The sequence below is a fragment of the Grampus griseus genome (genome assembly GCF_964374135.1).
Source record: "Grampus griseus genome assembly, chromosome: 6".
In the NCBI taxonomy this organism is placed as follows: Eukaryota; Metazoa; Chordata; class Mammalia; order Artiodactyla; family Delphinidae; genus Grampus; species Grampus griseus.
This window is the reverse complement of record NC_139000.1, coordinates 53,618,704-53,641,836: the sequence shown is the minus strand read 5'-3', so window position 1 is coordinate 53,641,836 and position 23,133 is coordinate 53,618,704. Positions and strand designations below refer to the sequence as shown.

The 23,133-nt window shown below is 36.8% G+C and overlaps 1 protein-coding gene across 3 annotated transcripts in view; it reads left to right on the top strand.

Moving 5' to 3' along the window:
- RFX3 (regulatory factor X3) overlaps positions 1-23,133 on the top strand; it is a gene marked incomplete at its 3' end in the record, with an annotated part of 230,370 nt that overhangs the window by 70,038 nt on the left and 137,199 nt on the right. For all 3 annotated transcript variants that reach the window (XM_082657254.1, XM_082657252.1, XM_082657253.1), the window contains one exon: positions 3,667-3,791. In XM_082657254.1, the coding sequence (XP_082513380.1) occupies positions 3,667-3,791 (125 nt within the window). Of the gene's footprint in view, positions 1-3,666; positions 3,792-23,133 lie in introns of those variants that run through there.

The following is a 23,133-nucleotide window of genomic DNA, read 5'->3' as shown; positions in this document are numbered from 1 at the left end:
GAAATAACAACATTTCCATTATGGTTTTTTTTGAGGATTAAATGAAAAGATATATTTCAAGCACTTAGCATATTGTGTGGCACCTGGAAAAGACTTGTTAAATGAGAGACCTAATTATGGTTATGACTTTTTTTTTGGTTATGACTTTTTAGCCAGTCTCTGGCAGGCATGTGATTGAGATCCTCTCAAGGCCTGAGGCCTAGGCAAAGAGAGCCTTTACTTCAAACCTGAGGAAGACAATGAAATCAGAGGAGAAGGAAGTTGTGTCTATTAAGGAAAGATGGAGACCAAACTGAGAGGCTACGTTCTTATCCCATTTGGCATGACCCTGTAATCCAGGGGCCAAGGAGATTGGATGATGAGCAGTAACTTGGAACTAAACAAGTTGTTCTGTGACAATTGTTGGTTGTTCTGGATTAGGCTTTCTGTGCTGGTTTTAATGTGGTATGTACATAGAGCCAGAGGTTGGATGGAAAATTCTCTGTGACTCTCTAAGTTATATAAGCCATCATTTTCTATCCATCTGCTTTTCCCCACTCTATTCTGTAAAGGTTGCTCCTATTAAATAGTTGGGATCTTTTTCCTCCTTTCTGATTCTAAAAGTTCACCAGTTTGCTTTTCTTTACTCCCTTCACGTCTGTCTATTCAGTATCTCTGATGAAACTCAAGACTTTCGTCTGGTAGTTTAGTGCATGCGCTTTAGTGTTATGTCCAAACCCTCTTTTCCCACTTTCCTATTTCCCATAGTTTGACCTTGGTTAAGCGACTTAACATCTCTGGGCCTCAGTTGACAATCTGTAAAATGAGGAAGATCTTAGTTCCGATCATCTAGTTACACATTTCTATTAGTAAAGTAGTCAAAGCTTAGGTATTGCTCTTATGCCTCAAATGCCTATAAAGGCCAAGCCAGTGAATATGTATTGTCATATAAATAATTTGTGTATAAAACACATAATATGGGCTCACCTTTTCTAGATTTTCAGATTTTTCACGAGAATCTGGAAATTTGGTTTTTAACACAAAATCTTCGATTTTTAAAGGTTGACGATTAAGAATTTTAATTTGTAGTTACTCTGTGCCAAAGCCTATCGATCGAGTCTAATATGGTCCATAGGAAGCCAGTTTCCAAATCTATGCCTTTTATCTTCAGATAAGCCCTCTCGGGTGATTTATTGAGGAATTGCTTTAAAAGTACATTTAATTTTTTAGACATTCATTATGTATATTCTTATGTGTATTTGGTCTAAAACAGTGGATGTCATATTATGAGTCATATACCAAAAAAGGTGTGTAGGCTGGTCTGCAGTACAGACCCCTGGACACACGAGAGAGCCTCGATAAAGTTCTCAGCCAACCCTGGGATAAACAGGAGGATGTTTTAGTTTGAGTGACTTAACTGTAAGAATCTCATCCACCCCTTGACTGAACAGCTTAAACAAGAACCCATAATTGGCAACTCTGTGTTCCCCATTTGTGTACTAAACTGACAAAGGCCTGTCTTGGAGTTGGGAAGAGAAGCTAAGAAAAACTCACTGAAGATGATATCTAAAATCTGGTTCGGTCCTCATTCCCTGCAGAAAGGCATCACCTCATTCTCACTAATAGCCCTCTGCTGTAGCACAAATGGCATCAATTGTCTATAAGTATAACATGTAATGAATCAAAGGACACTGGCATTTGCTTTCTTTTGGGGGAGGGTAGTTTTTTCCCTCTACAATGGAATAAAGAAGAAGAGGCACAGATAGGGTTCCTATTGTGTGTATCCCCTCTCCCAATTTCGAGAACTGTTAGTCCTCCAGTAATCTTAATTAGGCAAGAATTTTATATAGTGAATACTGTCATTTTCAAACATTTTCAGGCATATCCGTGGTTTTAATACTAGTACAAAGGGCTGTGTGTGTGTGTGTGTGTGTGTCTTTGGAGATCAGTGCTACATTTTTTATTAATTAGCCACCATCTTGAGAGATTTCACATAAAAATCTTCTTTTGGAAAATTGGAAAAACTGGCAGCTATAGTTTAGCCTTCCCATAAATTAACAATTTCCTTGAGCTAAACATTAGCTGGCCCAAATAAATGGGGTGGTAGCCATCAATTTCCTTGTTTTTTAAGCCCCTAGCTACCTTCAGTCTTTGTGCCTGAGGTTCCTCATCTGTAAATGTATATTATAATCATACAAACCACATTGGGTTGTTACATGGAGTGATTTATTTATGAATTAACACGTAAAGCATTTAGAAGAGGACATAGCATGTGTTAAATACTCTATCGATGTGAGCTTTACTGCTGTATATTTTGTATGCTCTAAGTTTTATTGTGCTGCTTTAGGGGTTTGACTAACAAAGGAATAAGAATAGTCAATCACGTAAAGTGATACCAATGTCAAGGTCTAGAAAGTAAAGAAAGCATAGATTGAAAAGGCCTAGTCCTTTCTCTAGTCCTGTCACCTTGAGTGAGTCTCTTAACCTCTCTGGGCTTTAGTTTTCTCATTTATGAAATAAGTGTCGATTAGATATCTTCAGAGGTCTGTTTCTAAAATTGAATGAGATGATAGAAAAGGTTTGGGGAAAAAATTGGAAGAGGTCATGCTGTGACAAAAGATGTTGATATGGGTTAATTTTCTGCTTGAAAGACCTGAATACTCTTTCAGAATTTTCGTAGGGGAAATTAATGTTCACCATACTGTTCACAGATTTAAACCATGATACAGTAGTTTTCTTAGGCTACCAGTTAAATATTGTTTTTCCCCGCAGGATCCCTGCTCAGTAGCAAAGAAATTAACATTTATTATATTGACTGCATAAGTAACAAAAGGGAATATCAAGGTCTAAGAAACCATACTTGTTAGAGTGCACACAGTAAAATTTAATCGTGTGTTAGTAGGACAGGCACATGAGAACTGAAAAATGTACCATGTTGAACTGTGAATGAGAAAAGGTAAAATTTCATGTCTTTGTTTACAAATCTCACTTATACAATAGTGATCCTTCTTACCTTTCAAAATATTAAACATTATTGCTGTTTGGCTGTCTTTGGGTAGAGTATAATTAAACTTTAATTTTAGTACCATATCATCTCACAGCCAAGAAAATTAGTGAGCTTGATCCTTTGGCTAAATTTAGGGTATATCAGCTGGTTTTTGGATTTACATTAATTTTTAAAAATCAGTGAATAGTAAGTTTGAAAGTTGGAAAGGACCTTAGAAACAATTTATTCTAAATTGTACACCTCCAGTGACGTCCTGTAGTTTATAAAAGTGTCTAGAAAGTACAGTTTATGACGTATTTGCATCCAGTTAGGATTTGTGTTCTGAGAATTGTGTCTTGACATAATTTATAATATGACTAGTTTATATTGTGCTTGAAACAATTTATAACAGGTGAGGCCTAAGGAAGGTAGATTTCAATGAAGTTCAACCTTTATAGCCTCAAAATAAGAGGTACTAATGGAGATTTTTAAAATGTAGATTAGTAATTTTCTATATTTATTTTAAAAGTGGGCAACATGACTCTAAACATGCGTGGAATATCATGAGTATGTTGGGTAGAGTAAGAGGTATTCTGGGAGTGGAAAGTTCGTCTCAGTATAGGATATTAAGAACAAATGTAATGCAGCTAGTCATATAAGGAGAACATTTTAAACTTTCTTTCTATTTTAATAAATTTCAGAGACCATCATGCAGACATCAGAGACCGGGTCGGACACAGGTTCGACGGTGACTTTACAGACATCTGTGGCTAGTCAAGCAGCAGTGCCTACACAGGTGGTACAGCAAGTACCAGTACAACAACAGGTAAGGAGCTGCTGTTCCCAGAGAAGATGCTGTGCCTTTCCTTGTGCTGCCTCTCCAACATAGCTGTGTCTAAAAAATGATTCGGATAATACTTTCTGGCACAATGGATGCCCAAATAGGCCTTGTTCGATTCTTAGATTAAGTCAGCAAATGTTTCTTGAGCATTTCCTGGGTGTGCCACGTTCTTTCTGTGCTAGGTTGTAGGGATAAAAAGATAAATACTCAAACTATAACCCTTATTCCAAAAGAGCCTCTTCAGTCCTAAAGGGAGCATTTGTTTCTAACTTGGCCACCGTAACTGGGTTTTCTTCTCCTCTTCTCGCCTCCTTATTCTTTATCACATCTTCCTATTTCTTTCGTATTGAAATGTCGGCAATCATATTTTTATATAATTGGCTCACAGTAGTACTTAATAAAGGAGAGGATGTGTGTACCTTACAGGCAGGGATTTTGCCTTTGTGACATTTTGGAAAGTGCTTGGGCGTTATGGTGACTGATAAATAGTGTTTAATGAAAATTAAATTATCTTAAAGATCTGAAAATCTGACTCATCCCATTTAAAAAATAGAGAATGAATTCATCATCACATGTTTACTACAGGGCTTATTCATACTTGGGACGCCTAGCTTGTTTTGGAAAGATACTGACAAAATAGTGCAATTTTGTGCCAGTTAATAGTCCTCCTTTGGATTGTGAACACATTGGCCTGTCATTTCTTCTAAGGAGTGGTGAGAAAGTATGTGAGAATAATCATGTCATAAAGCATTATCTTGAGACTTGAGATTTACCTGTAATTTGTCAGTATCAGAGAAAATGTTGCTTTTACAGTTTAGCAAATGTTGCTTTTACAATTATAAATAAGTCATTAGGGAGAGGGAATAACTTTTCCTAAATTATAGACAGAGGGACTCAAGGTTATATTCTTAGGAGATAGAAGTGGGATGGGCAGGGAGAGTGCTAGAATCATGGAGAAGGGTCTTTGACTCTCAGAGTAAATAAAGACATCTGAAAGAATTATTTCTTTTATAATTAAATCTTAGCATACTCTTCTTTCTGTTCTCTACAACACACTGGTATTACTGATCACCAATTTCATTACCAATTTCAAGACTGAACATTATTCAGAAAAGGGTAGTTTATGGCATATCATCCAGAGAGCAAGTAGAGAACTATTGGGACAGTGTTATATATAATTTTAAAAAGATAACTCAACAATCGAACAATATAAGCACATATTGAACAGTTACGCTCACTCTGGTTTGGTTTTTGTCTCATTTGTGGAAGAAGAATGGCCTTGAGAGTGCCTGTCTCTAACAGGAGTGCAGTGGAGATCCTGTTCCTGTCTCCACAAAGTGCCCCCTTGAGACCTTAAAATGTCTGTGTTAAGTGCATCTGGCCCTCTCTCATGGACTCTTTGTCTTTTCTTACTCCCTCCTTCCTTTCCTTTCCCTTTCTTCCTTTTTGCCTTCCTTCCTTCTTTTCTTTTTAAAAAACATTTTCTTTTTATTGAATTTATATGTCATTAGATGTCTACTACAGGTCTTATATAGTGTATATAGTAGTGTAAAGAGTCAAATAGTTCAGCAAGTTTGTTATTTAAAAAAAAAAAGTAGTTCTCATCCTCTCTGTACTCCTTCTCAGAGGCAACTAATTTTGCCTCTGTTTACCTATTATTTTGATATTTACCTCTGTGTCTTCACAAACGGTGTGTATTTTCTTTTTTAAAAAAATTTTTATTGGAGTATAGTTGATTTACAATGTTGTGTTAGTTTCAGGTGTACAGCACAGTGAATCAGTTATGCATATATACACTCTTTTTTTTTTTTTTTTTAGATTCTTTTCCCATATAGGCCATTACAGAGTATTGAGTAGAGTTCCCTGTGCTATACAGCAGGTTCTTATTAGTCATATATTTTATATATAGTAGTATTTTCTTGATTTTTTTAGTTTTAAGCATTTTCTTACCACACTCCTCTTTCTAGCTCTTAATATGTGCATGCATGTGCATGCACGCACGCACACACACACACTTTTTCCATGCCATATACTTCTGATATACTAGGTTGAACTATATGCATTTTTTTCCCTTTGCCATCATTCTGGGATTTCCCTCTTTTATGTTGGCTTTCCTGTTTCTCGGATCAGTGTCTTAAACTCTTTCTTGATTTGCTCAAGCACAACTTGCAGTAACTTCCTAAGAACTGGTAGATTTTGAGCTCTTGTGTGTCTGAGAGGGAATTTATTCTACTACCTTCACAGTTGTTTGGTAGTTGGATGGGTACAGAGTTTGGGGTTGGATATCATTTTCTTCAGAATTTTGAAGGAATTGCTCCATTGTTTTCCAGTTTGCAGAATTGCTATGGAAAAGTCAAACACTGTTCTGATTTCTGATCCTTTGTATGTGATCTATGTGATTATTTTTTCCTCTCATGTTCTAAATCCCAGTTTCTTGAAATTTCATGTTCATCAAGGAAGGCCAGTCACCTCATTGCACAGAGTTGGTAGAGGAGATCTGATTGCTTCTTAAATAGAATCACTTTTTATATTAAATATATATAAAACCAAAAAAACTAAGTTCCTATTAGAAGTGGAAAATCAAGTATCACCAGCCATAGACAGAAAATTACACATACACATACACACACTGTGTTCATGTCCTTATAAAAAATAATCTCATGTACACACGTAACACACTTTGGAAAACTTTGTGGTATGCCACATGGTTTGTTTCCCAACAGGACGTTCAAGGCAGTCGACGACTTGGTCCCCTTTCACCAAGCAAAGAAGTTGAGAATTTTCATTTTCTTTTTGTCAACTAAGTGTTTTATTTCACAGAGTGGATTAGTGTGATATATGCCTGGATAAATGCCTGTTATGTTGTCCTTCCAGGCTTATCTTATTTGGAAGGATTTTTTCTCTTCTGTCATTTTCTTCCTTCCTAGCTTCCTTCCTCCATTCCTCCCTTCCTTCCTTCCTCCCCTTCCTTTTCCTCTCCTCTTCTCCCCCTCCTCCCCTCCCTTCCCCTCTCCTTTCCTCTCCTCTAGAACGGTGACATATTTGAAGATTTCTAAGTGTCCCTGTGGATATAGATTGTCTATAACTGATAAGATAGGTGCTATAGTAACTTCTTATTGCTCTAACATACCTATAATCTTTGTATTGTTAATATGCTGATGTCATCTTGAGTTTTCAAACTTTGGTAGGATGCCTTTAAAATCTTGCAGCTCTTGTCACTGACCCATGATAGATACTGAAATCATGGCATTGACATCAAAGATAGTTACTTCTATTGATTCAACTTTTCATTGTGTCCTTGCTCTGACCATTTTGATGTAAAAAGAAAGCCTATAGGGCTTCCCTGGTGGTGCAGTGGTTGAGAGTCTGCCTGCCGATGCAGGGGACACGGGTTCGTGCCCCGGTCTGGGAAGATCCCACATGCCGCGGAGCGGCTGGGCCCGTGAGCCATGGCCGCTGAGCCTGCGCGTCCGGAGCCTGTGCTCTGCAATGGGAGAGGCCACAACAGTGAGAGGCCCGCGTACTGCAAAAAAAAAAAACAAGCCTATAGCTAAATTTTTAAATTTTGAGACATATAATATTGTATGTATTGGCCTGTTGAGAAACCAGAAAATTTTAAGATCGTAATATATATTTTTATTTCTACAAAGCCCTAAGGGTTCTGATTTCCCTATTTCACTATGTAATAAGTACCAAAAAAAATATTGTTTCTAAAATTATTTCTGTGGTTTTTCATTTATTCTGTATGATCTCAAGAATCAATTTGTCACCTTTCCTTGAACAATCTGATTCAAGAATGGAGAATTCTGAGCAAAGATTGCAAGATCTTATTATATAATTCTTTATCAAATTTCCTATCTTTTGCAATTTTTCATTATTTCACAAAACACCATAGAGTCTCAGCTTACAAATACAGAAATAGTTGCCCAATTCAGTAAAATCTATAAAAACATTCAAGTTCAGTATCTTGATTAGAAACTAAAAAATTATTATTATTTATTCTTATCATATTTGTAAAAAGACTTTTTGCACTGATGGGTCTCTATCGAATATGCCTAGAACTGTGCTGTTCTCCCTTCCCCTCCCCCTTCCTTGAGTGATTTGTTAGAGTTTCTTGTAGATAATTCTTCAAGTTGGTCATTTTATGCCTAAATCTGAGAGGTCTTCTAACCCTGCTTGCCTAGAACTGAATTAAAAACCCAGGATAGGGGAAAAGGAAAATGTATTCCTACTATTCCATTCTCCTCCATAGCCAGCTAGTTTAGATTCTTTTCAAGGTAGAACCTAGTCAAAAGTCAGAACTTTTATTCCTGTTTTAATCTTGGGATCCAGGTATTTCACAAATGCTGCTGACATCGAGGATAATTCCTAAATCATCCTAAATCTTGAATCAGGGCTCTAAGAATATTTTCTCCCATTCAAGCTTCCCAAGTTTTAACTGGTCTCCCAACTATATTTCTTCCTGTCTCTACTGTCTCTGTCTTTCCTTTTCCTTAGAAAGGGACATACATCTTTTCTCTCACAGTGGGCAAGTGTGTTGTCTCTGTATTGCTCCTTCTAAATGTAACATCCCAGGTACAACTGAGCCCTGGGGTTGAGGGGCTTCTATTTGAGGTCAAAGACATACATATTTTTTTTTTCAAAGATGCTGTCAACTTTGTTCAGATTCTTTTTTTATCAAAGAATGTGGGTCTTGACCTTTTTCTGCCCAGGGACTATTTGTTTCTTGTGGGTCTTTGGTATGTAACTGTGACACTGAAACTTCTTTTTATGTGATAAAAGCTCACTTCAAGATTATATTCAGATAAGGACATATATATTCTTACAAATACATATTTTTAAAAATACGTGTAGAAATAAATCACCTATTTAGGCACCGACTCTTTGTTTGTAATTTGAGTTATCAAAATGAATGTAATAGCTATGTGGCTATATTGTTTCTTTCTGGTTAGTATCAATATATCACATATTTAGCATTTCTACATAAATTATGGTACATCCTGGAGAGTAAGTGTATTATCCCTGTGGTCAAAAAGATAAATGACATTTCGTGTGAGAAACAGATCCAACCGGAACTGTCAATTAGGTTTTAGGCGAAGGGCAATCTTCAAGAAGGGTAAGTTTTAAATGAATCTTCTCCAATAGATCTATTTATTATGGATATCTTTAAAATGATGCCTCAACCTTTAGGAGATGGATTTTAGGAATTGAAATTAGATATGAATGCTCCTGACTTCCCTACATTAGGCCATAGCTTAAACAGTAGGTTATTTTTGTCCTCACTTCTGTTTGCCATATTCCTCTGTGTAGTAAATAATCATCACAACCAGAAGGAAGCTGTGATAATTAGCAATATACCCATGAGAAAGTTCTTCTGGTGGAAGCAATAAATAGTGATTAAGGGGAAGAAATGATTGCCTATGGAATGTGGAAGAAATGATTGCCTATGGAATGTTAAATCCATAACAGAATGTTCTATTGGATCAAAACTTGATCAGTAGTATTTTAAATGGGACCCTGTGCTAGCTTGGAGAGCTAAGCCTGAGGTAGTGCACTCCATCGCTCTTGTCTTTATCTTTCCTGTGCTCAGGGTCCAGAGGTTTGCTTCTTGTGCATCCTAGCTTCGATGGACATGAATGGAATTCTTTTCATTTCAGACCATTATCTGATATAATCAACAGAAACAGAGACATTTTTCTCTGGTTTGCTCTTATTCGGGACGAGATTCTCACTGGCTTAGTTCCCTAAGGGAACGGTGTTTTCATAATTAAGACTGTGGCAGACATCCTAAAAGATGGGGTTATATTTTTAAATGAATTCCAGTTGAATGTCTTTTGTGAAAATAATTTTTTTAAAAGACAATAATTTTAGTTCTTGAAGAACATATTTATTTTTGGAATCAGAACTGCTAATTTTTAGTATCCAATATAAAAAAGTAAGGTGTTTTGAAGGAACATGCTGATTTACAATCGAAATAAATTTTACTGTGCCAATCCAATATGAAGGCTCTTTAGTTGACCATCTGTATATTTTTAAAAATAAGAACTACTGTTTAAATAGTTGGGTAGTAATAGTCTTTGATTCTCTTTTAAGTGATTTTTAAAATATTTTCTCAACTAGAGTTAAAAAATTATGATCAGTTCTGGATACTATATTTTAAGAGGAATATGCCAGGCACTGTGTTAAATACTGCGGTTTCAAAGGTAATTCTGTTTGGTACCCGACTGTAGAAAACCAACTTTTGATGGAGATAGACTTGTTATAGAATTAGATACAAAGTTCCTTAGGTGTAAAGATGGAAATTGTTCTTGGAATGAGGGTCAGTGATGTCTTCACCAAGAATGTGACCTTTGAGCTGTGTGCTGAAGGAAAAGTTGGAGTTCACAAGGAAAGCAAACTGGAAAAGGGCATTTCTTGTAGAGAGAAGCATGGAAGAGCTCAAGTGAAATCAAGGAGTTGTACAAGGAGGTGAGGGGCTAGGAATTGAGGGCTGTGGAACAATGCGGCATAAAAACCTTGTGGGAGGTTGAGTCTGATGACCTATTTATGGTGTCTTTACATGTATCCCCTCCCTAGTATTTTCCCTCTTCAGTTGACATATTTCTTTACATATTCCCTCACTGCTGATTTTCTTGAAAGAGACATCTGCAGTTATCTAAGCACTTCTTAATCCTATGAAATTTGGGTGCCACCATACAACTGTGGATACTGTGCATTTTGGACAGAGCCAAATCCAATAATTTTCTCTAGGGTGTTTCTGGATTTTCCTTTGACATTTGATACTGTTGACTATCACATATTTCTTTTTTTGCATGGATTTTGGTTTTCCCCTTTTATTTCTTTGAGGGCTATTTCATCAAGTAAATCAGGTTTCGTAGAGCTTAAGAGAGTGAGATTCATACTTAGAAGGGATGGATTTAAATCCTGGCCCTAGCTCTTTCTAGTTATATGACTTTGGACAAATAAAATTAAGTTTCTGGAGACTCAATATCCTAATGTATAAAATAAGAATAATAATGTCTAGCTTATACTTAAAGTATTAAATAACATTTATTAAATAATATAGAATAGTACCTGAAGTATAATAAACCTTTAATAAATTTTCTATTTTTACTATTATTATTTTCATTGTTGTTATCATTATCAGTAGTACTGGTAATATTATCTGACTCGTTTAATGGAAAATTGGAGTGGGGGGATTTGACCTCCTTTTCTATAAGAGTTGGTCTTTGGCTCTCTCTCTTTGCCCTCACTGTCAAGTAACTTATCCTCTGCAGCTATTTTAGTCTTAAAACCAGCTGCTTCCATTTTCTTTACTAAGCAAGAACCTCTGGTCCTTCCTTGTATTGCTCTGGATTGTGAATTATGGAATCTCAGGCTCTAGGTCAGAATGGACACCAGCTTGGTCTGAGGCAGGATCAGTAATGGTGTCCTTCACCCTGGATGGCCTGTCACCCAGTGCAGTCACCATAGTGATTAGAGAAATGCCAGGTTTTTCAATAGAATTCAGGAACACTTCCAGTATTTTATTCAGTTCATAAAATATAATAATTTTGAACCAAGTTTGTTGCTGTGGTATGATATAAGACTTTAAAAGATTAAGGTGAGAACAATATATTAATATTCTAGCTAGCTTGACTAGAATTTGGTTTTCTAGTTAGAAGAGGCTTACACCATTCATTTAATGCAACTATTCCAAAGGACCTCCCAAAGTTGAATTGCAGAAAATTTTCTTTTTCAACAAATCACTTAGTTATAGACTTATTTTAGTCGATTCCATAATTTTGTTCTTAGAGATATATAATGTTTCCTATGAATATCGAATTTGCTTATCAAATTATCAATTTCAACATCAGTACTTTTTGTTTGTTTGGAAAGTTCAATTTGTCCTATAAAATTTTTCATACAAGTAGAAAGTAGAAAACTTTACAATAACTGGCACTTCTGTTTACATATAATTTGAACAAATTGAAACACAATTTAAACAGAGCACATGCCCTCTTTGCAAAGTAAATCAGAGGAATTCTTTACGTGTGCTAAAAATACATTGTCAGTATAATAGATCTCGATATATAGCTGAGCCTCTTCGACATCAGTATCTGAAAGAAAAGAAACGTTAAGGTCCAAATAAAAATTGTTATTTGTAGTCTCAGCTGGTCAAGGAGGTCTTTCTAGAGGAAGTGATGTTTAAGCTAAGATTTAAAGAATAGAGATGACCAGTGAGGGAATAAAAACAAGTGTTTTCTGAGGGAAGTGTGTTTGTGAAGAGCTGGCGTGAACGTGGTAGGTTTGTGGAACTGAATCAGGGTTGAAATGGGTGGAGGAGAGAGTGGGAGAGCTGAGCGGTGAGAGGTGAGGTGGAGCACTAGGTATCTACTGGTTGAGTAGTATAAGCTATTTAGGTTTTCAATAATAACTCCCATGTTGAAGTCATCCACCATTCTGCTTTGTCAGAAATCCATTTGCAACAATGTATCATAATGATAGTGTGCCATCTATTGAGCACCTATTGTGTGCTGTTCCCTGTGCTTGATGCTTGGCTCATTATTTCTAAAGCTTATAACAACTCCGCAAGGTAGGTGGTATTATTACAGGTGAGGAAACTGAGGCTCAAAGAATTTAAAATAATTTGCTTTGGATTACAGTTATTTGCCCTTGACAGCCTGTGCTTACATTTGAGAAGTATACTCTGAGATAGTAATTACAAAATGTATGTGTGTGGGATTGATGTTATATTTCTTTCGAGAGTGGGATATATTTGTATTGTCATTTAACAAATAATTATTTTTGAAAGTCTTCTTTCATGGGAACTGTAAATGCTGAGCAAGTAGGTACTCAGTTTGTATTGAAGGAATATACTAAATAGTACAATAGCTTGAGCTCTTCAGACTGAATCCTTGTGTGTGGAGGGGAAAGGACTTGGGTCTTGTCTACATCTCCTGCCCCTAACAGCAGCTCCTGAGATGCCTTTGTGGAACCTCTAGGGATATATGGTACACAAGTTGAGCATCATCTCCTCTCCTGGACTCTTTTATAGCCAGATGAATTGTCCATTAAAGTTCTTCAAGCTCGATGCCTGTATTAAACCAGCATACCATAAGGTTAATTCCATGGAGCACTTAACATACCTTTTCTATCCACGAAAAATGATCGTTCTCCCCTTTCTTTTACCCAGGGCTGATTTTAGAAATAGACACACATTGAATGGCTCTTTATTTTCTTTAAAAACTTGTATTGATATCAGTCAAAGCCATTTCTGCTGAGACACTGATGTTTCATTTTTCTTACAGCCCTTACAAACTGATAGACTTCCTCCTACTGAGGAAATCGCAGCCACCCTCTTTGTCCTGGCTGCCTAGTAGCTCAGTGCTAAATCCTAAACCTGACGTTTAACTAATATACCATTCTTCAGCCATGATATTTTTAGCTGAGAGTCAAACCCAAGATATCTGACTTCAGAACCTGAGCTCCTAAGCCCCACACTACAGAAGTAAAGCAGTCAGATGAGTTATAACAAGATAAATGGTATAAGCCCACTGACATAGCAGTACTAAACATTGGCAGTCTCATGGTGAAGAACATGATACACTTTATGTCAAGAAGGATTTTTAATACTATGAATCAATCACAGAACATTTTTGAAGATCCCACAAGCAAAGCTAGTGAAGCAGGTGCATCCAGAGTATAAAGGGCTGCTTGAGCAAGATAACTAGCAAATAAAAAAATTATAAACCTTGGGAATTCCCTGGTGGTGCAGTGGTTAAGAATCCACCTGCTAATGCAGGGGACACAGGTTCGATCCCTGGTCCAGGAAGACCCCACACGCCACCGAGCAACTAAGCCCGTGCGCCACAACTACTGAGCCTGTGCTCTAGAGCCCGGGAGCCACAACTACTGAGCCCATGTGCTGCAACTACTGCAGCCTGCACGCCTAGAGCCCATGCTCCACAACAAGAGAAGCCACTGCAATGAGAAGCCTGCGCACCGCAACGAAGAGTAGTCCCTGCTTGCCGCAACTAGAGAAAGCCCGCATGTAGCAACGAAGACCCAACACAGCCAAAAACAAATAAATAAATAAATTTATTTAAAAAAAATTATAAACCTTGAACTTCTTAAAGCCCTCCCTAAACTCAGACCCTAAGTATGAACATCAGTAAATATAGCACCTTAAAAAAAAAAAGAGGGGAAACATGATAAAATCAATGTAGTAAAATGTTGTTATTTAGATAATCTGGAGAAAGGATAACTTGGGAATATTTTGTATGACTCCTGCAATTTTTCTAGCAGTGTGGAGTTATACAAAAAAATTTTGGGGCTTCCCTGGTGGCGCCGTGGTTGAGAGTCCGCCTGCAGATGCAGGGGACACGGGTTCGTGCCCTCGTCCGGGAAGATCCCACATGCTGCGGAGCGGCTGGGCCCGTGAGCCATGGCCACTGAGCCTGAGCGTCCAGAGCCTGTGCTCCGCAATGGGAGAGGCCACAACAGTGAGAGGCCCGCGTACCGAAAAAAAAAAAAAATTTTTTTTTTTTTGTAATGAATAACTTTACCAATCTGGGGTAAGTTTGGTAAGTGATAATTTGAGCTACTAATCATAATATTGTGTTCAGTAGACATGGGCACTTACTATTTTATCTTTAAATAAAAAAACCTGAAAGTTTTCCTTATACATATGCTAAGCAACAAGAGTTTTTCTAAAAAGTATCCCAAATTTAAACTACTCTTGTCTCATCTCAGTGGATCAGTGTTTTAAAAGAGGAAAATCAGTTCTGAGCTTTTTGCCCAGTTCTCTCTATATTCCCCATCAACTCCCCAGTCTTGATGATTACCACCAAGAAAATAAATAAATAAATAAGCAAGCCTGAATAACACATAAAACGATCAATAAGAAACAATTGGTGATACTTATAAGACTCTTTTAAATACAGATGTGTATAATGAATTGGTGGTACAATTGAGCGTTGCTTTAAAAATCTGGTTCCTAGAAAATGCAAACAAAATTATTCTCAAGAAAGAAGACAAAAGTATTAGGAAGTAGGAATTAGGTACTAAACCCCAAAAAAGATAATTAGCCAGTTTGCGGCTTTGATTTTTGTTTTATTTAGTAGCAGTATAGATATGGATAGTATGAAGGCCCAGACAGCCATTCCCATTCCAGCCTGTGGGGAAAACCAGATTCATCAAGTCAATTGATTAGCAGCCTTTAAAAAAGTTAAACTCACCCAAATATATATTACAATTGATATATTAATTATTGAATAGGGGAAGAGGTAGAATATAGATTTTTTTATTAAATAAAAAGGTATAATTTTTCATCTTCTTATAATTGTAATATTTAAAGATTATCTTTTATTTCTGTAAGGTATAATTTTATTTATTTATTTTTTTGCGGTACGCGGGCCTCTCACCGCTGCGGCCTCTCCCGCTGCGGAGCACAGGCTCCGGACGCGCAGGCTCAGCGGCCATGGCTCACGGGCCCAGCCCCTCCGCGGCATGTGGGATTCTCCCGGACCGGGACAGGAACCCGTGTCCCCTGCATCTGCAGGCGGACTCTCAACCGCGGCACCACCAGGGAAGCCCTGTAAGGTATAATTTTAATGGGTGATTAAAAGGTGGCCTCAAAACTGAAAATAATAATATGCAGAGCTTTTTATTTTTGGTTTACAAGTTGGTCAAGCTGTTTCTCACAAATCTATACAGCTAACCAAAGCCATGATTTTGTTTTTATCTGCCTACCTTTACTAGTTGGTGTTTCTGGGTTATTAAGTATTGATAACTTTGGATTCTATTAAATTTGTGCTTCCTTATTATTAGCAATCTCAGCTTTTTAAAAATAGTAGGATTAAAGAAGAGAAACCAAATAAGAAAAATTATACATTAGAAAAGAGAGCACTTGAAATGTAAGAAGAAAGGTGATTCTTCAATAAAAGTGCTTATTAGTAAAACAGGGATTAGAGAGGGAGGCACTGTCCCATTTGTAAATCTCAGAGTAACTTTGTAACTCATCACTAGCGGAAGTAAACTATAATACAGACTAACTTGAGGTTTTGTGGGTTTTTTGTAAATGGAACTATAAATGGAATAACTGAGCAAAATTATTTCTGAAGTTTTGGAAGAGTGATAGTAAGCAAGTTAATTTTACTTTGAATAAACCTAAACTTTAGTTCCCTGTGGTAACTTTTTTCTGAGATTCTTATGAGACTGAGCAGACCATTGATTATAGTCCTGTTTATGACCCTTGGTAACATAATTATTCTATGCAAAGCCTTTTTTACCAATAACTTTTCTTTTTTGTTATTGTGCTGATTTTCAAGGCTTTGCTTTGACATTGAGGTTCACTAAGGTGTTTGTTGCCTGTGGTTCATTGATCTGGTAGATAGTTATACAGTTAAAACTCATGATTACTCTTAATTTTTTCCAGGGATTTCATAAATTGATTTCAGAGAAATTGTTTCTTTAGCTTATTTTAGTTAGATACTAAAAATAACAAAGCAAAAGAGCATCAGGGAACTCTGTCTAGGAAAAAAAATATGACCTAGAGAAGCTAGTGTAATAAGCAAAACCCATACTCTTTTGTCAGTATAAAAATAGATTCCTGACCCTGTTAACTGATCTCAGTAGAAAATTTATTTCACAGGTGGAAAATGTTTTTGATGTTTGGGCGTAAATTATATTCATATCTATGTTTTGGTTCGTAATACTTTAGCATTGAAAGAATGCAGTTTTTGTTCTTTTGCTTCCTAGGAAGCAGTAATATTGCCCAAAATATTAGCGTTATGGACTAAAGGAACAGTGACTTGAATTTGATCTCAGGAGGTGTGAGTGAGTCGGAGTTCTAGGTCTGCCAAAATAAGCTACGTGGTATTGAGCTCATTTTAACCTCCCTGTCCTTTAGTCTCCATAACTGTATTACAGGAGCTCACTGGGCATTGATTGAACATCTGTTATGTGCTACTGACATATGAAGAACTTTAAGGTTAGGTCAAAGAGACGGACAGGTGAACAGAAAATGACACAGAGAATGGTGATGCCTGAAGTATAATATAGAGAGCTATGCTATAGGAGCAAAAAACACATAATATAATTCAGAGGTGAGTCAGTTGATGGAAGTGGGCGATTGTGGGAAACTTCCTGAAGAAAAACTACCTTGGGCTTCCCTGGTGGCGCAGTGGTTGAGAGTCCGCCTGTGGATGCAGGGGACACGGGTTTGTGCCCCTGTCTGGGAGGATCCCACATGCCGCGGAGCGGCTGGGCCTGTGAGCCATGGCCGCTGAGCCTGCGCATCCAGAGCCTGTGCTCCGCAATGGGAGAGGCCACAACAGTGAGAGGCCCACGTACTGCAAAAAAAAAAAAAAAGAAAAGAAAAACTACCTTGAAGAAGTACCACCCAGCCTTAGTTTCCTTATCTTTGAAATAGATAATTCACCCAGAATTGTTGTTAGGACCAAATGAGAAAATCTTTGTAATGGGCTTTGTGAACTACAAAGCATTTTGCAGATACGAGGGCAAATTACTGATACATATACCAGACATTGCTAGGAACTGGAGGTAGGAAAATGATTGTAAAGAGCAGTGTTTCTCAAAGTGTGATATATGGATGTTTTCTTAGGAATCCACTCTATGTGTGTATGTGTTTATTTAGATAATCTTTATAATGAAGCTATGAACATATTTTAGATTATCTTAATTAATGCATTAGAACTGAGACTGCCATTCAACTTCAGTGTGTGTTTAAAATAGCTTTGGTTCCAGGAGGTGGAACTAGTATAATTTTGGAGGCTAATGAGGAGGAATAGAGCCAGCCTTAATATGAACGTGATCAAGGCTAAATGATACCACAGATAGACTGGATGCAAGAGAAGCTCCGTATAATAGTTGGCCCCACAGCTATCATTGTTTGCACCTTGGTTTATGTTTGCATGTTTTAATAATATTTTATTGAACCCTGAAGGTCAGTAGTCATCATCCTGGGGGAAGCATGATTGATTCCCCAAACCACTGTGAAATTAAGTCTTTCTGTTATGCACCCTCCTAGACCTGTGTACCTTTCCCTCACAGACCATTTCATTGCTGTGGTTTTAGCTGATTTATGTGATCAGTGTCTTTCCTCAAAACTATATCATAAGTTGATGATCCAGACAGCATGACTTCTTTTTTTTTTGTTGGGGGTAGGAGTTTATTAATTAATTAATTTATTTTTGCTGTGCTGGGTCTTCGTTTCTGTGCGAGGGCTTTTCTAGTTGTGGCAGGCGGGGACCACTCTTCATTGCAGTGCACAGGCCTCTCACTATCACGGCCTCTCATTATCCTGGCCTCTCTTGTTGCGGAGCACAGGCTCCAGACGCGCAGGCTCAGTAGTTGTGGCTCACGGGCCTAGTTGCTCCGTGGCATGTGGGATCCTCCCAGACCAGAGCTCGAACCCGTGTCCCCTGCATTAACAGGCAGATTCTCAACCACTGCGCCACCAGGGAAGCCCACCATGTCTTCTTTTGTTCACATTATAGTACAACCTAACAGGTGTACATAATAGATGCTCAATGAATGTCGAATTAATGAGTGAACTAGGTAATACTGAAGTGCCTTCTAAATTAATAGTGATGAAAATAGTTAATAACAGGTTTAGTGTTAAACATGCACATGCACATACTCCATATTTTTAAACCCTATAATTTTTGTTCAGTACAAATGATCACTCTCAGATGTCTCCAAAGCAGAACTTCTACAGCCTATATTTGTGCAAGATTTATTAGAGTAAGAAAAAGATATGTTAGAATATCTATTTATATTTTTTATTAAAAATGGGAAATATAGCAAAGATATAATTACTTATATATCACATGTATAAATGAGGCATACTGAAGGAAGAGGGGTTAATGGTAGCCCCCTCACTTTTGAAAAACGTTTTATTTATTTATTTTTATTTAAATTTCCTTGAAGTATAGTTTATGTGCAATATTATGCTATTTTCAGGTGTACAACATAGTGACTTGACATTCAAGTACATTACAAAATGATCACCATAATAAATCTAGTAGCCATCTGTCACCATACCAAGTTATTATCATATTATACACTGTACTCGCTAAGCTGTATGTTACATCCCCAATGCCTTATTTATTTTGTAACTGGAAGTTTGCCCCTCTTAATCTCCTTCACCTATTTCACCCAGCTACCCACCCCCCTTTTGCAACCACCATTTTTTCTCTGTATCTATGAGTCTGTTTCTGTTTTGTTTGTTTGCTTTGTGTTTTATATTGATTTTATTCATTCATTCATTCATTCATTCATTTATATATTAAGGTCGTGCAATGCACATGTGAGATCTTAGTTCCCTGATCAGGGACCAGGGATCGAACCCATGCCCCATGTAGTGGAAGCACAAAGTTCCACTTAGCATAATACCCTATAGATAGATCCATGTTGTTGCAAATGTCAAGATTTCATTCGTTTTATGGCTAATATACCATTTTATAAATATAGATAGATAGATATACACACATATACATATATACACATCACATCTTCTTTATCCACTCATTTATCAATGGACACTTAGGTTGTTTCCATATCTTGGCTACTGTAAATAATGCTGCAGTTAGCATAGGAGTTTTTGTTTTCTTCATATAAATGCCCAGAAGTAGAGTTGCTAGATCATATGGTAGTTCTATCTTTGATTTTTTGAGGAACCTCCATACTATTTCCCATTGTGGCTGCACCAGTTTACATTCCCACCAACAGTGCACCACCATTCCTTTTCTCTACAGCCTCACCAACATTTGTTATTTGTTGTCTTTTTGATGATAGCCATTCTAACAGGCGTGAGGTGATATCTCATTGTGGTTTTGATTTGAATTTCCCTGGAGATTAGTGATGTTGAGCCTCCTTTCATGTTATTGGCCATCTGTATGCTTTCTTTAGAAAAATGTCTATTCAGATCCTCTGCTAATTTTTTTTATTGGATTTTTTTTATATTGAGCTACAGCTCAATACATGAATTCTTTTTATATTTTGGATATTAACTTTTTATGGGATATATCATTTGAAAATATCTTCTCCCATTTAGTAGGTTGCCTTTTCATTTTGTTGATGGTTTCCTTCACCGTGCAAAACCTTTTTTGTTTGATATAGTCCCATTTGTTTAATTTTGCTTTTGTTGCTCTTGCCTGAAGAGGCAGATCCAAAAAAATGTTACAAAGACTGATGTCAGAGAGTTTACTGCCTGTATTTTCTTCTAGGAGTTTTATGGTTTCAGGTCTTACATTTAAATCTTTAATCCATTTTGAGTTTATTATTGTATATGGTGTGGGAAAATAGTCCAGTTTGATTCTTCTGCATGGTGCTGTCCAGTTTTTCCCAACACCATTTATTGAACAGGCTGTTCTTTCCCTATTGTGTATTCTTGGTTGCTCTTGTCAAGGATTAGGTGACCATATAAGCATGGATTTATTTCTGGGCTCTGTTCCATTGATCTATGTGTCTGTTTTTGTGCCAGTACCATACTATTTTGATTACTGTAGATTTATAGTATAGATTTGAATCAGGGAGCATGATACCTCCAGCTTTGTTTTCTTTCTCAAGATTGCTTTGGCTATTCAGGGTCTTTTGTGGTTCCATACAAAATTTAAGAATATTTGTTCCATTTCTATGAAAAATGCCATTGGTATTTTGATAGGGATTGCATTGAATCTTTGGGTGGTATGGACATTTTAACAGTGTTAATTCTTCCATTTCGTTAGATGATATATCCTTCCATTTCTTTGTGTCTTCTTTAGTTTCTCTCATCAGTGTCTTATAGATTCCAGAGTATAGGTCTTTCACCATCTTGGTTAAGTTTATTTTTAGAAATTTTATTCTTTTTGATGCAACTGTAAGTGGGATTGTTTTCTTACTTTTTCTGATAGATTATTGTTGATATATAGACATGCAACAGATTTCTGTATATTAATTTTATATCCTGCAACTTTACTGAATACATCTATTAGTTCCAATAGTTTATTGGTGGAGTCTTTTGGGTTTTCTAGTTAAGTTTCTATATATAGTATCCATGACAGGAGGCAAGCCCAGGATCTTCCTACTCTACCACCTTGTCCCCCTCTCACCGCCCCCTCACTTATTTTTTGCATTTTCTGCTTCCGGTAAGGTGGATTAATAGATTATGTAGTCTAGATTTAATTAAACTAACTTCATGATATGGAAAAGCAGCTTAAAATTTTTGTAACATATAGCCTACGGATTGAAGATAGCACTAATATTGCAAGGAGAATCAAGATGACAGAATGAGCACTCCTCTAATTCTTTCACAGTCACATAGAAAATGTCTGTTTAGACAGTCACTGTCTAAATGATAAGAAGTTAGCTTCACAAGTTCTGCATACTGAGAATATTTTTGACATACAGATTTATGTCCATTATCTTCAGTGGTGAACCTCTCACCTAAGTACATTTTATGACATAAGATTAAATAATGAAGTTGCATCAATTAACAGGACATTTCATTATTTGATCTTTAGCTCTTTATAATTCCTACTTTTCTATATGTTTTGTAGAGTATATACTTCTAAACATGTATGTAATTTGTAAGTAATTTTTTTAAGAGAGGAAAATGATTTAAAAAGTTTGCAAGCTACTGAACTAATATGCTGCTTAATTACCATGCTATCACTTTCTATGAAGAAGGTGCTATTTACATACAATAAAATCCATTTAAGTGTACCGTTTAATGAGTTTTGGCAAATGTGTATACTTGTATAAACACCATCACAATCAAAATATTGAACATTTTCATCACCCCAAATAATTTCTTCATGCCTCTTTGCTCTCAGTTCCTCCCCTCCCCTGTTTCCAGCTCCAGGAAAATACTGATTTGCTATCATTTAGTTTGTTTTGTCTTTTCTAGAGTTTCAAATAAATAAAATCATGCAACATATAGTCTTTTGTGTTGGGCTTCTTTTACTCAACATAGTGATTTGGAGGTTCATCCATGATTTTATGTCTCTCAGTGGTTCATTCCTTTTCATTTGTGAATAACATTCCATTTTAACGATATATCAGAGTTTATTTATCCACTCACCTATTGCTGAACATTTGGCTTGTTTTCAGTTTTGAACATTCATATGTTAAGTCTTTGTGTGAACATATGTTTTTATTTTTCTTACGTAAATACCTAGGGGTGGACTTGCTGGGTCATATGGTATGTGCTTGTTTAACCTTGTAGCAACTGCCATACTACTTTCCAAAGTGGTTATATCATTTTATATTCCTACCAGCACTGTATGAGAGTTCTATTTGCTTGACATCCTTACCGAACTTGGATTTATAAGTGGCTTTATTTAACCATGCTAGTGATTTATGTAGTGGTATCTCATTGTAGTTTTAGTTTGCATTTCTCTGATAACTAATGATGTTAAGCATCTTTTGTGCTTATTGGCCAGCAATATATATCTTAATAATTTAGTAACACTGATAGTTTAATTTTCTTCCATTTATACTTTTACTTAAATCAGTAATTTGTGTCTAATTAAATAGATTTTTAAAGTACACTTATATGAGTTCAAGTAATATTTTTAAATTTTATGTTAAAACCAAGGAGAATAAAAGAGAAAATTTTTAAATGATAAATTAACTTAGGTCAGGTTTATGTTTTCAGTAAGAAATAAATAAACTTATACAATAAAAAGACAGGAGGGGCTTCCCTGGTGGCGCAGTGGTTGAGAGTCTGCCTGCCGATGCAGGGGACACGGGTTCGTGCCCTGGTCCAGGAAGATCCCACGTGCCGCGGAGCGGCTGGGCCCATGAGCCATGGCCGCTGAGCCTGCGCGTTCGGAGCCTGTGCTTGGCAACGGGAGAGGCCACAACAGTGAGAGGCCCGTGTACCGCAAAAAAAAAAAAAAAGAAAAGAAAAAAGACAGGAGATCTTTAATTTAATTTAATTTATTTATTTTTTAACATCTTTATTGGAGTATAATTGCTTTACAATGTTGTGTTAGTTTCTGCTGTGTAACAAAGTGAATCAGCTGTACGTATACATATATCCCCATATCCCCTCCCTCTTGCATCTCCCTCCCACCCTCCCTATCCCAACCCTCTAGGTGGGAGATCAGGGAGCTGATCTCCCTGTGCTATGCAGCTGCTTCCCACTAGCTATCTGTTTTACGTTTGGCAGTGTATATATGTCAATGCCACTCTCTCACTTTGTCCCAGCTTACCCTTCCCCCTCCCCGTGTCCTCAAGTCCATTCTCTATATCTGTGTCTTTATTCCTGTCCCGCCCCTAGGTTCTTCAGAACCTTTTTTTTTTTAAGATTCCATATATATGTGTTAGCGTAAGGTAT